This window comes from Aquila chrysaetos, chromosome 20 (assembly GCF_900496995.4).
Source record: "Aquila chrysaetos chrysaetos chromosome 20, bAquChr1.4, whole genome shotgun sequence".
Lineage (NCBI taxonomy): Eukaryota > Metazoa > Chordata > Aves > Accipitriformes > Accipitridae > Aquila > Aquila chrysaetos.
The window spans coordinates 4,480,147-4,496,573 of NC_044023.1; the positions used below are offsets into that span (position 1 = coordinate 4,480,147).

At 34.0% G+C, this 16,427-nt stretch overlaps 2 protein-coding genes across 4 annotated transcripts in view; one reads left to right on the forward strand and one right to left on the reverse strand.

The window, feature by feature from the left end:
• Positions 1-16,427, forward strand: part of LOC115333254 (centromere protein P) — a 166,212-nt gene that overhangs the window by 18,444 nt on the left and 131,341 nt on the right. The gene's annotated exons all lie outside the window — the stretch shown is intronic.
• On the reverse strand, positions 105-15,172 carry OGN (osteoglycin). The gene is made up of 7 exons (XM_029995948.1): positions 14,922-15,172; positions 14,038-14,290; positions 9,602-9,686; positions 7,531-7,689; positions 6,703-6,905; positions 6,014-6,109; positions 105-5,505 (listed from the first exon to the last, which is right to left on the reverse strand). Exons 2-7 carry the CDS (start codon positions 14,203-14,205, stop codon positions 5,335-5,337), a joined length of 882 nt encoding a protein of 293 aa, XP_029851808.1. The 5' UTR covers positions 14,206-14,290; positions 14,922-15,172; the 3' UTR covers positions 105-5,334.

The window sequence follows — 16,427 nt, forward strand, 5'->3', positions numbered from 1 at the left end:
TTATATATCAGTACTATATTTAGATATTTAAGTGGTTCATTAAGACAGAGAAATGAAGGTCAAACTAGCACTCTTTAGTGAGGTATGGGAATCCTAATTTTTTATGTTGTGGAGAAGAGAGTATTAGCTAAAGATTTTTGTGTTGTGTTCAAGGGGCAATGCCCTTGCTTGGTATTTGTCTTGATTTTTACCATGCTATTGCTGTGTTCCTCTTACATGGGGGGAAATAAGAAAATCTGTGCCTTTCTGTGGGGCAGTAAGACAGTTTTTCATCTGTATTACATTTCATTTTGGAAAAAAAAAGGGTAAAAGAAGAAATTAAAGGAAAATAACATTTGTAGTCTTTGGCATTTAAATGTTAGTTCTGAAGGACTGGATCTGTCTCTCGAAAATGTGGCAGCATGTGTTTGGGCGACAGCACTTTCAGTTCTGAAGTGTTTTACTTGAATGGGAAACAAACTGTTCTCACTCTTAACTGGAACATAGTATTTGAACTTTTAAATTACCATTATTTGGCTTGTTTGCTTTGTCTTTGTACTGGCTTTAAGATAAACAACTAATCCTTGGAGTAAAAATACTGCAGTCTTACAGACACAGAATGTCTTATATGATGCTTAATGTTGGAGGAAGATGTTTAGCTGCTTAATTGTGTGTGGGTTTTTTAGTTTAGTTTTATTTAGCTCAAGCATTTACTGTCATTAAAGTTGGCACCATCTTTGCTTTTCAGCTGTAGTATGAAGTGGGAACTGTTTTGTTTCCTACTTTTTGAAACTTTTAGGCCTTTCTGAGTTCTGTGCTAGCTTAATCAATTTCTATTATCAAATCAACCAGATTAAAGAAAAAGTGCTAATTTCTGATAATGTTAAAAAAAAAAAAATCAAAACCTGTCCTCAGCTGAGTAATAAACTGATGTTGTTTAATCCTGCTGGTTGTTGTATAAGGACTTTTCTTTAATCCTTCCATAAAGAAGGTAGAGCACCAAGGGCTTTATGGCTTTGTGGTGTAGGGTTTTTTGATTGTTTTTTTTTTTCCAACTTCACTTGATGCTTTCTGATCCTTAGATCAGCCTCATGACAGCAGTCACTGTGATTTCTGGGACAGTGATTCAGTGAACTGTTGTAAATATTTCTCATTTTAAAATTCAGTACAAAAATGAAAAAATAGAAAGGAGGTAGTTCTGGAGATTATTTTAAAATTGTTGTGTGTATCTTTTGTGTGCAGTTTTAAAAAGTATTTGTTGAGACATTGAGTATAAACAACGAAGGGATATATTTATTGCTAAAAGATGTGTGAAAATAAGTTCACTGAAGACATATATTACAAGTTTGTTGATATTACAAATATCCTTTCTAAAGGTATTTTTCTTTCCATGGACAAAGATGCTGTTGAGAAAGGCAAACCAATTTGGGAGAATATTTGTCACGTATGATTCACTATGTGCTTAGGAAGAGTTTTTTAGGCCTTCTTATTTCTGCTAGCGTTAGTAATGATTTCATTTAGAAAAAGAATACTTTCTGAGGTTTAAGGGAATTAATTAAAGTGTTCAATTAATAAAGCGTTCAAAGATGAAATCTGACAATTCAAATAACCAGATTGTTGAGGAGAATGTATATTTGTAGCTTAATATTCTGTAGTAATTTGTGTGAAAGCAAGTAGAAGTATGCTTTTAACATATGCATAAAAACAACTGAAGAGTTTTATCCTGTTAATATTCACACACGGACAGCATTAAAAAATGAGTCTGTAATCTTTGTATATTTTTTTTTTTCCTACCTGCTTGCTAGACTTCAAGTATATAGGCAAGTAACCATGCACAGTATTGGAGAGAAGACTATTTGGGGTGGGGTTTTGGGTTTATAGTTTTTCTAATATTTTGTTATTTAAAAGAAAATTACCGAGGCTGTTAAGTAGAAATAGACAGTGCTTCTAATGGTTTTCTTACAGGGTAGTGTAAGAACAGGGAAAGGTAGATTATTTTTTCTTTTCTGTTTGTTTTGGTACTTGAAAGGAATAATGTAGAAGTGATTGAATACTTCAAATAATAATGAATGTTTGAGATGAATGACAATTGCAAGTTTCAAGCAAAGCTGGACAGCACTGTATCTCTAAAAAGTTGACTGTCACAAATAGCAGTTTTGTAGTGAGAGTTTTCCCAGTTAACAAGAGTAATGGTGGGATGGATAACTTGGATTATGCAAAAAATGCAATTTAAAATACACATTGATTTGACTGTAAGAAGGCTTTCCAAGAAAGCAGGGGCAGATTTAGGTTGGTGTGAGTAGAGCAATGTTCAGCTGTAAGCATTTTGTGCTCTGCATTATATACTCCCTGACATTGTGCTTCGGCAGTTGCGGCATTTTACTGAAACAGGTTAGTCTACAACTTGCATGCTTCACACACACACAAAATCAAGAGTTGAGCGTACCGTTACTACCTTCTGCTGCTGCTCCTCTATTCTACTGAAAAAATCTGCAAGGTAGTGCTTTAAATAGATTTTTGAAGAGGTGAGCAAAATGTCCCACAAGTGTTTTGTATGGCATTACTTGTAAGGCAGGTCTTACTGTATTGCCAAAATAAATATTATCTCTGCAAAATGGATTTACAACTGCAAATAATTTTCTGATTTAGGTGCACCTTTAGTCTGCTATGAGGCTAAACAACTGAAGCATGTTGGCATTGCTGGAAGAGCAGATTGTCGAAGTGCATATTGATAAACAAGAAAAGAAATTCAAGTTTTATTGGAAATACAGAACAGAGATGAATGATAGGAAAAAAAATAGAATGGTGTACATTCAGCTTGATGTTAGTACTGGTCACACAAATAGAAGGCAATATATCCTGCATGCTGAAGCCCTTCTCACTTAATGTTTTGATGGATTAATTTGCTATAAACAAGGAAGTAAATTAAAACATATCAGAGTAAATTATTGCCTGCATGAGGCGTTCAGAAGGTACAAGTTGTCTACTTTGGTTTGCTTACAAAATATTAAGAGCATTAATTAGTGTTACTGTTGATATTTAGTACTTTTTCAAAAATATGTACAACATTTTAACGTAAAATTTATAATGTGGTAGTGGTTAGGTCTTAGAATGTTTACATGTATGTATGTATTACATAAATGTGCATATATTTGTGTATACGCATAATTGTTTTCATAGGAAGAGTGTTGGTGATATTTACTGATCCTATTAATACTGGAAAGAGCTTTATTTACTAATAATGATTTGTGATGAGAATAAGATCAGAAGCCGCTGCTTATGTAACGTTACTACGCTTACACTTCCAGCTGTGTTTTCTCCATCTTAGGCATTTGTCAAAAGAGGCTTGAGAAAGTTGGTGGCTTTTATCTTTTCCTAGTATAAATTTGGCTTGAAGTTGGAATGTATTTTTACATGCTTTGGGGTTATTTTTTACCTTTTGCTAAAAACCTGGAAACATCAAAGTTTTATGACTTATACGAGAAAATGAAAACCAAGTATTATTCTCACTGTTGGGCTTGGTTTTTTCTCAGTTGTATTAGACAATGGAATTTCTTTCTTGTTATACCAAATCACTTAAAATGGAAAATATTGGGGATTGCTATGTCCTTCTTGGGTAATGGGTTCAGGGCAAAAATATTTTTGTCCTGAATTTCAGAACTGCATCCTCTTTCCAGAAAGATGAGCCCACAGCTGATGCTTGACGTAGTTACTTAAAAAGTGACTGAAAGTCAGTTGGGTCTCAACACTCTTAGTGGCAGAGCATCAGTATGTTCAGAATTAAGTGTGCACTTAATTCCCCATAGCACAAGCACTAACAAATCAAGGCTTAGCTAAATAAGATAAATAAAACTAATACAAAATATCTTGTAAAATCGGTATTCTAGTTGTAGTGATACATCATCATGCATTTGATACTTAACTATTTCTACAAATTAGGAATCTATACTAGCTTCAAAATTAGTATGAAGTCGATCTGGTAATGGTAACTAGCATACTTTTGGCATTCATTTATCTGAAGACTTTACGCCAGCAGTAGGTATTCCAGGGGAGAAACTGAAAATGAAATGTCAGAAATGTATAGTTGTGTAATTAAAAACATTGTGTCCTGTATCAGTTATGTCTAGTTTTAGGTGAACTGACTGTTGAGGGCTGCACACATCAATTTGTGTTGCTAATATGCTGCATGGCTTAAAGTAGTTGAGTGAAATGATGCCAGTTTAATTTGCTTGAAGTTAACACTATTTTTAGATTAATGATAGACTCAACTTTTCTTTTTAATTTAAAGATCTGATTTGATTTTTCCCTAATGAGCGAAAGTATTGTTGTACAAGGGTACATCATCTTTGCACTGACATCTAGCTGAAATCTTACTTATTTACAGGTAAAAACATTAATTCAGCTTTGCTGTTAATTATATTGTCACACATTTCCTTGTCAAGAAAAATCAGTGGAACAAGGCTTGGTCTACATCATCTGTTAATAGCAAAGATACTTGGAGTCATATTATGCTGTACATTGACCATTGTATTAAAATGAGAACCTGGTGTTGCAAAAATAACTCTTTTGAGTACAGCTGAGTAAAATTCATATATTTCAATTAAAAATAACTTGTGTAAAAATAAAATAGATATATAATATATACACACACACTCTTAGATTATTTTGATAGCTATAGCAGAAGGAGATTTAACACATCTTTGAGAAGTTCCACTTGCTATGTTGCTTTGTACGGTAAGCCTAAATAGGAATTATTCTCATTTTCCACAAATGAAGTTTTTAAGGAAGATTTAATGCAGTTAAACTTTGAGAAGTTCTATTTCTAAACATAACTTTCCTTTTGTATGCAACTTCATCCAATGCACTTTTGAAGGTCAGCTGGAAAAGTTTCATTTCAGGTTAAAAAAATGGGATTGGAATTAAGATGTATTTTTCCTCTGTAGCTTGCTCAAAGAATGTTTTGCATTTATTTGAAAGTAAAATGTAGTGATTATTCTGGGTACTGGTGAAGAATGTGAACAAGCAGTTACTTGTGTGATTTTCACCTACACGTAAAGAATATGTGGTGAAATAAAAAATGAGAAGATAAGTGTGTGTGTATATGTATTTTTACACTTTACACTTTCATTAACAGAAAAGATTCTGAAAGCATGGGCGACATTGTAACTACTAAATAAAGTGGCTGTGTTGAAATAGTTATTTCAGAGGAGAACCACATTTCAACATAGTAAAAGGTTCTGGGTATGCAGGGAAAATGGCATTAGTAAGGGAGAGGATAGAAACATGTAAACAGAGGAAAAAGAATGATCTGTTACCATGTTTAAATTTTGGCATGTATAATTACGTAAGTGGTGGCTAGTAGTATGTTCCTACAGGCAGTGTTCTCAAGCAGGAAAAAGCATTAACATGCTTTGCCAAGAGGATCGGATTGCCTTCCATCCTTATCTCATCCATACGTGTGCGGATGTAACGTGTGTTATTAGATTTGCAGAATGTGTCATCGGTGATTGTAGTAATATTGTTGTACTGCAAAACAAAACAATTTTTTATAAATAAATAAACACACACACATATATATACACACACCAATATATGTTGAAGAATTTTCAAACTTCAATTTTATTCCTTTACCCTCCCATTTTTTTGTAATTGGGATTGATTTGTGTATACTGTAGATATGTAGGAATCAAGTCTCTTCAAACCAATCAATGAGCTGATAAGCAGTTTGAGGTGGTTATTGGCGTTTGAAATGTATTGTTGATTAAAAGATTATTGATATTTTTGCCACTTCCTATCCTTGATATACAGAAACTAATGAGAAATTCTTGCACAGTAACTAGCTTACAAAAAACTTCTGAACACCAAATGGTTGTGGCCATACAGATTAGAGGTAAATTGTTTTATTTGGAGGTGCATTAGACAACTGTACCACAACTGCAGTCTGAACTGTTTTAAAAGACAGTGGGTTTGTTTTGAAGTATGTAACTAATGAGGCTCTTAGTAACAGAATGTTAAGGAATTACTTCAAAAATACCTGAAGGTGAAGAATACGCAGACTTTCCGGTAAGTTAAGGGGAACAGATTCCAGTGCGTTATGTCCTAAATAGAGGTAGGCCAAATTTGTCAGCTTCTAATAGAAAGAAAGAGAGATTATTAATGCTGATATTACTTACTTGAGGTTAAGTAACTTGTGCCTTTTACAAGACATCAGTATTTTTTTTCTGATCTCATAGAAAGCCTGTAAAGTGGTCTAACATGAAACATTCTTTTGCTGTGAATGTTTAATTCTGTTGTATCAAGAAACTCTTACGAGTTTCAGTAACAGGCCTTCTATGTTTTGGAAATTTCAGTGCCAGCTTATTTGTTATAAAACTTGAGACCACTCTAAAGCTATATCCTTGTTTATTAGTACTTATGTGATCCTCAGAACTGTATTTGAGCCATCAATTTTGAATCAAGTTTTTCTTTGCATGTAAGAGAGAACGGAAGTAGGTAACATATTTCATAGAAATTTTTTTTTATATGACCGACATGAGAGAGTGAGTGTGCAAAGGGCTATTATTCCAAAGTGCCTTAAAACCAAAACAAAAGCTGGAAAGCTTCTTCATCCCAGTTTGTTTATTAGATTACAAAAATACAGAAGAATTCATTTGGTGGTATCCTGGATAGTCTGGTTACCAGTTTTATTTGCTTTGGTTATTTAAATTATTGTCTTTTACTTACCTTGAAAGCATTTGCTTTGATTCCTCTGCTCTTGATTCTATTTTGATTTGCATTAAATGTTGTTAGTTTGGGAGGTAGAACAGGAAGTTTTATAAGTCGGTTTTCAGCAAGAGAAAGTTCTTCCAATAACAGAAGCTTTGAAAAGGCTCCATCTTCTATTTCTTCTATCCTATTTCCACTAAAATCAATTCTTCTCAAGGTAGCTTCATACAAAAGAAATGAAAATTTAAATACTGAATTTATAGTTACATGGCTTGTGAAATATGTATGGTTGTATATGTTGAATGTTACACTGTTGGCTGCACTATCCTAATTGTGATCTACAAATATAAATACTATTAAAATAGGAATAAAATCCACATTTGGATTTCCTCATGGTCTTAAATTTTAAAAAATAATAATAACGAAAATATTCTGAATCCTTCCTTTTTTTTCCTTAGAGACAACATGATTTCAGATGTTCATAGAATTTGTCATGTTGTAGAGTAAGATAGCTGGGAGACATGTCCCTGGAGCATTTGAAGGAAAAATAATACTTGGTCATTTAAGACTGGATGGGATGCAGAGTTAAATTTTATTTTTAGCGATCTGCTCTTTCTCTGATTGTGTGGGAATATTAAGATGGATACATGAGCCAAAATGGGTTTCCATATTGCCTTCATAGTTCCTGTTGTAATACAAGCATTGATTTAAATAAGTAATACACATAATGAAATCTAGCAAAGCGTAAAATCTATCTTACTTTGGTAATCTTGGCATACTATTAAGGGACAACAACTTCAAATATATTATCAGATAAACAGAAATTAAGATTTGAACATTACTTACTAATGTCAGCAAAATCTGAGACTGCTATCCTTTTTATTTTGTTAAATCGTGCATAAAGATATGCTGTTTCCTTTGGCAGTGGGGGTACAGCTTCGATGTCTATTTCCTCGCAGTACACTGATCCGCTTAAACACACACAGAGCAGACAAGTAGGTAAATCTGAAAGCAGATTATTTTGAGTAGACAGTTAAAAGTTATTCAACTAACTTAAGCTTGAACATTCAAAATAGAATTTTCTCTAGTATCTTGTAAGATTTCCCATCATTAGATTTTTTTAGAAAAATCTATTGCCAGCAAGTTCTGAAAAGATGTAAAATTCTGAACTTTTTTGTTTTGTATTCTTTCTATTATGCATAATTTTCCTGTGTATATTCTCTGTTCTTATCTGAGCATGTCTTGAAATGCTATTAATCGATCTTAATTCAGCTTCGTTCTTTAATTGGCTTAGAGTATTGTGAATATGACAGCTGCAACTCTGTGGCCATGTTAAATGTCATCTTTAGAGCCATTCTTTTGAAAAGAGAAATCCACGCAGGAGAAACATCTGGTAGTGCACACATTGCATTGGAGCATTTCTGGCAGGGTCATGTATACTCTGTGTTACTCCTAGCTACTATTTTGTCTAATCCTTGTTATAAAAACTCCAGCAATGATGATTATATAAGTAATTTAGGCTATCTGTTCCATTTTTTTATAGCTGTTATTTTAAGTAGTGAGAGAAACTCTGTACCTTCTTTAATGCAGTTTAAGCCCATTATGGCTTGTCCCATTCCTCATAGACACTAGTAGAGTATTAGTAATTTCTGCTTTGCATTAATCCTGTATGACAGCAATATTAAAATACATACAATGAATATGGCTTTCAATCCAGTTTAGTCATCACTGCTGTCTGATCTAGTGTGTTTTCTATATTGTGAATTTTTGGTTAGCTTCCAAATTGGTCTGTTTGCAGTAGAGAGTAGTCTCATACTGCTAGGTAGTTTGTTATCACTATGCAGTAAAATAGGATCTTCTGCAACCAGTGAAGAGTTACAGAAGTAGCCAGTCAATACTGGGAAGCCAACCCAGTATGTATAGAGTAATTCTTTTTTTCTTACAGAGGTACTGTATAGAATAGAATTGAGGTTTTGAGCTTTAGCTTTGTGAGTATTACCATTTGTAAGACTTTACAGTTCTGCCCTGCCCCATTTGCCTCTTTTGATTTAGTGTCTTGTTTGTCATATGCTAGAGTGTAGGAAATGGAAAATGATTGTGAAACAATGTTGTCACTATTTAAAAGGCAACAGTTTTTCTGCTTGTCTGTGACTAGAAGCTCTGGTGTTCTTACAGATTTGTTATGCTTTTAATGGGGGCTTGTTGACAGATGCTATTTGGCAATAACTAGCCTTGATTAAACCTTCGGTAGAGATTGACACTCCAGTGGTCTTGCTGAATCATCAGTTATTTTTGGAAGTTTAGATCACAGATACACCTGAAATATGTGTGTCGTCTTCTTTCAATGCTCTGTTCGGCAGACAAAAACTTTGTTCCTTTCAAGTTTAGAAATCATTGTGACTCGTTAGGAGAAATCTGGACAATATACCTCAGACCCTGTAGGAAACTTAGGCTAGTGAAAAATGTTCCTGATGTATTTGAACCATTGACCTTCCTGATTATCAGATGTAAACTGTAAGAATAGCCAGTCCTTTGAAGAAATCTATTTAAGTAATTTAAATACATCATGTTCCATCATTACTGTGGAACTCATTAGTGTGTGTATTTTGTTTTTCTTGGTTGTCTTGCCTAACTTATTTCATTTGGGTACATCTCTACAGCAAATATGACTGGGTAAGTCTATAGAGATTCTTAAAAGCTGTGCTTTGTGTATTAGGAGTTTACCTGAGGATCCTTTAAATTTTTTCAGCCTGCTCCATCACAAGTTAGAAGACTTTCCACAGGAGATATGAAAGATATTGATAAATGAAAAGATTAATTCTATATCCCTTGTCATCCTTGGTATATTAAATTTTCATATTGAAATATGTTCTTTTGGAGAGCTTAAATGTTACAGTATTCATATCAATTAACTTACTTGTATCCTTTGTTGGTGGTACATTGCGTTCACTGTCATCCCCTTGCAGTCTTAGGGAAGTGTCAAGAGAAACATTTGTTCCATCCTTTGTGTAAGAGCAAATGTTATTTTAAAAAAACAAACAACAAACAAAAAACCCACAGAATATTACAAGGATCTGAAATAGCATGTCTTTTAAAAATGAACCTCCTACAACATAGTTCCTTATGACATTTAATTTTTAAAATCACATCAGTCATCCAGCGTATGAGTATGTATTACCCCTTTTGTACATTAGCTATTCACTTTGAAAGGCAAGAAGGGAAGGTGGTGCTGCTATTGTTCTTTAGAAAAGTAAAGTTCTGTAGGAACAGTAGACACAAAATAAAAATAGAGAGAGAATATAGACTGTGTGGTGGGGTAGGAATATGTAAGATGGGTGTCTACAAAAACCTGGAGTTCTGAAGACAGAAGATTTGGCACGTCATGCAAAATTTGATAGGATTCTTGTGAATATAAGTTGTGTTTTTTTTGTTTTACCCAAATAATCTCAGTAAAATAACATTTTCTTGCATTTAAAGTTATTCAGAATTCCCTGTTGAGATGGTCATTGCATCTTTTCAATTGCAGGACAACTTAGTTTATAAACATGTTCCTTTTAGGTATTGGCTGAAATTTAGCAATTCATTTCCATTAACTGCACTTAAGTCTCTTTTAAGACCTGGGCTGCTAACAGAAAGAGCCTTTTGTGATGCAGAAAATGGTAGTCGAGTTTTCATTGAACACCGTAGGAATTTTAGAGAATTACATACTATTTCTAGAATTATAGTATACGTACAGTGGGTTATACTATGATTTGCATGTATTAAAGTTAAGGGGTTTTTTTATGATGACTGTGGCAATTGTTCTTGGCTAGCATAATTTGTTGTCTTTTTTGATGGGGAATATTTGTAGGACAGAGTAAGACAATATGCTTTTTGGTCTGTGTGGCTATTGAAAACACATGGAGAAAAGTACATTATCGGGTGTGGAAGATGTTTTTCTTTAAATGTGCTTAAGGATCAGGACCTGGCAGGAGTGTGGTCCCCTGTTGAAGAGAGCTTCTTATACACTGCGAGTGCTCACAAGTAAATCAATTTTATTTTATTTTTTAAATTCTTCCCCCCCCCCCCCCCCCATTCAGGCATGTAGCACACAGATAGATAGTTCTTCCACAAGAGCAGTGTGAAAGTAACGCTATCTGTCAAGTTACTTTTGATACTAACTTTGTTTTATTTAGTATTTGGTTGCTTGTATATACTTTACTGTGGGAATTTTTGTATTCCGCAAAGTAAAACCCTCAAGCTTGACATAAAGCCTGAGATACAAATATCTTGGCTAGCCTCTGTCATTTTGACCCCTTTTTAGCCTGTGAATCATCCATCCCTTGGCTCTTCCCTGCATCTGTCTATCCAGGCTATGGCTCTCTTGTTTGGGATACGTTCGTTTGCTCTAGTAAGACTTATATACCCAAGTTAGAATGCTGGCAACAGTTTAGCAGTTGCAGCATGAAACTTCTGTGTAAGGCAAGAGCTTTTGCAGTGTTGGGTGTAGAGAAGCTGGGAGGTATGAGCTGAACAGTTAGACTCAAGCAGCAAATCTCACAGAAGGTTTCTGCAAGTGTTTAGCTTGCATAGATATGTCGATTAGGTATGTGAAGGCATGGTCCTTGACTGAGGTATCCATGCCAGTAGAGACTTCTGTGTACATGGACTTAAAATAGAACAACTGCACTTCTATTGTTGTATTTATTTGTCTCATAAGGGACACTTTTAATATGCTTGCATGAAAAACATGTTTGCTGACACAGCATATCTGTACCAGGTGTAGATTTCTAGTACAGTACCCTACTTGAGATGTGATCTATGAAAGACTATGCATTTGCAGAATACAGTGTACAACTAATTTCTGCAAGTAGCAAATGTCAACAAAAATTAAAACTGATTATTTTCAGAATACCATTAAATCCACAAAATTAAACAACATATTTCCCCCCCCCCCCCCCCCAAAAAAAAAAAAATATATAAATAACCAATATATTGGAAGTATTTCCTGGTCAGCTATAAAAACTCCTAGCTGTGGAGTATCAGTGCAGAACATTGTTTGGATTATAACCACAGGAAGTTCATTAATTACATATGTAGGGAGTGCACTGAAGGAATATTGGCCTACTTACATACTTAAATTCCACCTGCCTATTGCACTTTACTCCACAGACATGAATTACCCATACAAAACCACATTAACATTTTACATCTAAATACTTTAACCATCTTAAAACTTCTGCAAAGTAATTGATTCATCTTTATAGCATACAAAGGTCTATAAAGCTGATAGTTTATATTAAATGGAATTAATTACTCCAGATACGAGACAATGTCTAATTGGATGGTTCTGTTGTGGAAATTAAGATTTCATGTTTTTAAACTTCTAATATTTTATTCAAGACTCAGGAGGCTGTGGTTTCAAATAATAATCATTGTAATACATTTTGCTTGGCTAACCTTTTCCTTAGTGGTAGACTGAAGTTCACTTTGTTTTGTTGATCGTTAACACAAAATCCTTTTTCTAAATGTGTGTTCAAGTGCACAGTAAGGAGTTAAATTTGTCATGCAAGATAGATTTCTGACTGGGCATGTTTGAGGAAATTGTTGGCATGTATTTCAGTTACAGTTAACACTTGAAATATTCTGGGAGTTAGAACTTGCAATAAATGAATAGAAAGTTTGTTTGTGCATCCCATGGCTTAAACTGGGAACACTGGAACTTGTATAGATGTATTTGTTGCACATAAGGAACTAATTTATTATTTTGCAATGAAAACATGTCATTGGAGAACTGACCTGATGGAAATAATGACCGACTGCATTCCTAGAATTATCCTAAGCAGAACTGTTGGCCTTCGGAAGACCTCTAGTTTATAGCACTGCCAGTAGAGACTTTGATTAGTCTGTGGCACATCTGTTGGCACCATTTCCTTGTAGGTATAATCCTTATTGTTCTTTTTACTGAAACAGCATATTCTCATTAGAATGATTTTAGTAATGAATGTCATCTGATGCTGTGCCTAACTAGTTAAAGTTAACACTTTTAGTATTTTTTTAAAACTTACTCAGTTGTGAGTGGATAGCCACCTATTAGTTAAGAGTTATTTAAATGATCTCTTTTTCACAGGTTTACAGGTTTATGAAAATGTGTTACTTCATCACTGTGGCAGATGTCAGATTTAAAAATATCTTAGACGTTTTTGACTGTAAATATGTAGCTGCTATTTTTAGTCTAACAGTGGAAAGCTATAATATAAGTAGAATTGGGAAAATATTAAAAAGGTATACAGAAGTAATTTTTCTATACATGTGCTGCAAATTTTTACTTATACTAATTAACTTTTGCTGTTGTCTTTTTTTTCTTGTTTATCATGCTAAATTATTGTAACAAGTACAGTTAATGAAAACTTCCTTGAATTTATTAATACTTGGTTGTTCCTGCTTTGTTTGGATATGTGGTATTTTCCTTGGCAACTAGTTTTTGGGCAATCACTGTTAGTTTTTCTTCCATCTGCCTGGTCAATGTTGTATCTCATTCTCTTGATGTATATCGTTTAGGTCCTGTCAGAGGCAGTCTGAGCAGAGGTAGGAGGTTTTTAACTGTCCCTGTCAGCTGAGGCTGTTGTACTTCATTTAACTCTCTGTTTTTCTGTCTTCTGCTTAAGTGTTTAAATTAACAGGCGTGTATGTGGAGCATGCAGCAAAAAGTTCAGAATTGATCGTTTGGGGGTGCTGGTGAGTGCCGTGAGGTATAATCTTTACTGCTACCTTCAAGACTCTCAAAGTGTTAATGTAGGTGACTACTGCAGGACTGGATATTCTGTAGTAGTTCAGGACTGCTGAACTGTTGAGTTGCAAAAAACCCAAACAACCCACCCCTGAAAAACCAAGGCAAAAAATTTGATAGTTTGGTAAGTCAAAAGAGAAACTGTGGTTTATGCTGGCAGGTTATGTCCAATAAAAAGTACTGTTTCAAGTATTACTTTGATACTAAAAAAAAAAAACCAACTAAGTAATATCATCCTTGTTTTTAAACAAACTTACTGTGTTAATACAACATTACTCAAACTCTTGAGCTAGTATATCACATTCTTGAAACTCTTACAACAGTAGGCACGTAACTACAGCAGAGTTAAAAATAATGCTTTACTCTTTATTTGTGAAAGACTATCTTTTGTGGGTTTCTCAAACTGTAGCAAGGGTAGTATTTTTGTGATTTTAGTTTGAGTGGCTTTCCCGATGTCTGAAACCATTGTATGTTTTGCTATTATTATAAGACTTTTCAATAAAACTTGCAAACATGCATGTAACACCTTATTCATATAATGCTTAGCAGTTAAAAATATTAAACTGATAATATAAATAAAATACCTTTCGTAAATCCTTGGATTGCATTTCATAATCTTGTTGGATCAGGCTTCCCATGGTAACATCTGTATCATACTCATAAAACTGGAGTGATTCTTGCTGTATAGGTGGTGCTGAATTTACCAAAGGTACAAACACAAACAAAAAAAAAGTAGTCTGCAAAGTCTTCATTCTTGCACGGAACAATGTATCTGGCTTTCACTGAGCTGGTGAAGATCTGCTCGTGTGTTAACTATGGAGAATACTTTCTTTGTGACTGGAAATGAAAATGCAATCCGTCAAAACAATATTTAAAGCCTAGAGGACTAGTTGGCAGGGGTTTCTAATTCATAAGGAACATGGAACAACTTTTAACTCTTGATATCCTTTAATTAGACTCTAGCGTTATAAAAACTTTTCATAACAGGAAAAGAAACTGGGAAATAATAAACAACATTTTCCAACTAATAAGGAAAATATTTTCTTAATTGCATTTGCTTGTTTCCCAGTGTGTTATTTTTGTTAATAGCAAGAGGATTTTGTAAAGCATTTTATGAAACATTTGGCATGTATGTAGCTGAACCAATTAAAATAAGAGAGGTTCAAATGCGTTTTTCCTGGTTGTCAAAATAATGGTTTTCAAACCTAAATGCTCTGTAACAGTAAACTCTCATTGTCTTTGTCTTTACATTTGAAAGTAAACAAGAGAAGATAGCACCCCCTCAATATTTTACAGGTTGTACACTTTTCAGGCAGGGGGAGGAGACTACAAACATAATCCTTAAAACATTTTAAATACACATGCAATACTTTTTAAAATAAATCTTTACACTGCATTTTTTTCCTGTTTACTGTAATTAAGTGTTTTATTTAAGCTTTAGGTTAATATAGGAAAAAAGTCCACCTACCGTTTTAGCAGATTCAAAGTTCTTCTGTGATTGTCATAAAACAGATATCCTTATCTATAGGTTAACCTAAAGTGGATTGATAAAAGGCTAAAGTTATGAATTACATCCAAATTGTTGAAATGAATACCCTCTCAAAGTTTGACAGTCTTAAAAGTGCTTTCCATGGGGTAAAAAATGCTTTGCCAGCATTCTTTCCCTAGGGTAAGAGGTAATATCCTGGAGCAGGGGGGTTGTACTTTGAATAACGTTTGTAAATGTTAAGTCTGTCTAGCTCATCCTACTTCTGATATTACTTGTTAAAATGGTAGCCTTCTGCTTTGTGACGATTTACTCTTTATAATTGCTAAGGCTTTTTCTGTAAATCAAATAATAATTGTGCAACTAGAGGTCTATAACAAGGCATGTGTTATCCATTTTGTGTAATGGTTTAGCTAAGAGACAAAGCAGCTGCTTTCTGACTGAGACAGAGGTAGAGCCAAAACATACGTATACTATATTAGTCACATTTTATGAGTAATAAAATGTTTCGTTACAAGTTGTATATGTTTAGAGAAGTTTCACCTAAGTATGAAATGGAAACTTTTCAGTCTGAATGGTTCTGGAAAGAAAAAATACTTTTTAGAACTTTATGTGTGTGTGTGTTCAGATTTTCAGACAATTCATGTCTAAATGCTTCATTGAGTGACTTGTTAGACAATTTATTGAAAAATTGGTTTCACAATAAATACTTGTTTTGAGTAAAGTTCTGTGTCAGTTGTGTAGATAACTTAGTAAACACTGTCCAGGTGTAGAGTTTTCATCTGAGCTACAAGCAGTAGTTTTCTGGATTTCTAATGCATTTCTTCCTCCCCCCTCCTTTTCCTTATTATGTATTTTTGGCAGTCAGTACAAATGGGAGCCAGATGACCAAGTTGAAAGTTTACAAAGTAGCTTTTTTGAGTCTTTAAAAAGTATGTAGCAATAAAATCTATTGGGAGTATATTCAGATTTACATTTCTCTTTCATTTTCATACTTCTTTTTTTCTTTTTTCTAGATAGCACTGTCAGCTAGAATAATGTTGGGGATAAACAGTGGACCTATTTGGTTAAGTTTTCTTGTGAGTGCTCCCTTGTTTAGAAACCAGATGTCTGTAGTAAATCTGCAAATTGGAGAGTGGCTACAGCCATTTGCTCTCTAAACTATTTTCCAGTTTATAATCAGTTGCCACTTTCTGAACTCATTAGGATTTTATAAAAATGTCTTTAGTTTAGCTTGTATGCAAATTAAACAATGTCACAATTTGGACTTGGAGCTTGCTCTAGGATAATGATTTTGCTGTTTGTATATAACTGAAATGTAAAGGGAAGAGGCTCAATAATAATGGAAATTGGACTCTGAATTACATTGGTTGCTGTTCTGCTGGAACAATAAGAACAACCGAAGTTTTGAAGTGGCTAGGTTGTTAAGGTGTTTTCTACTGCAGTACATAGGAACTTTCAGTCAGGAGCACTGTGTGTGATTGAAGG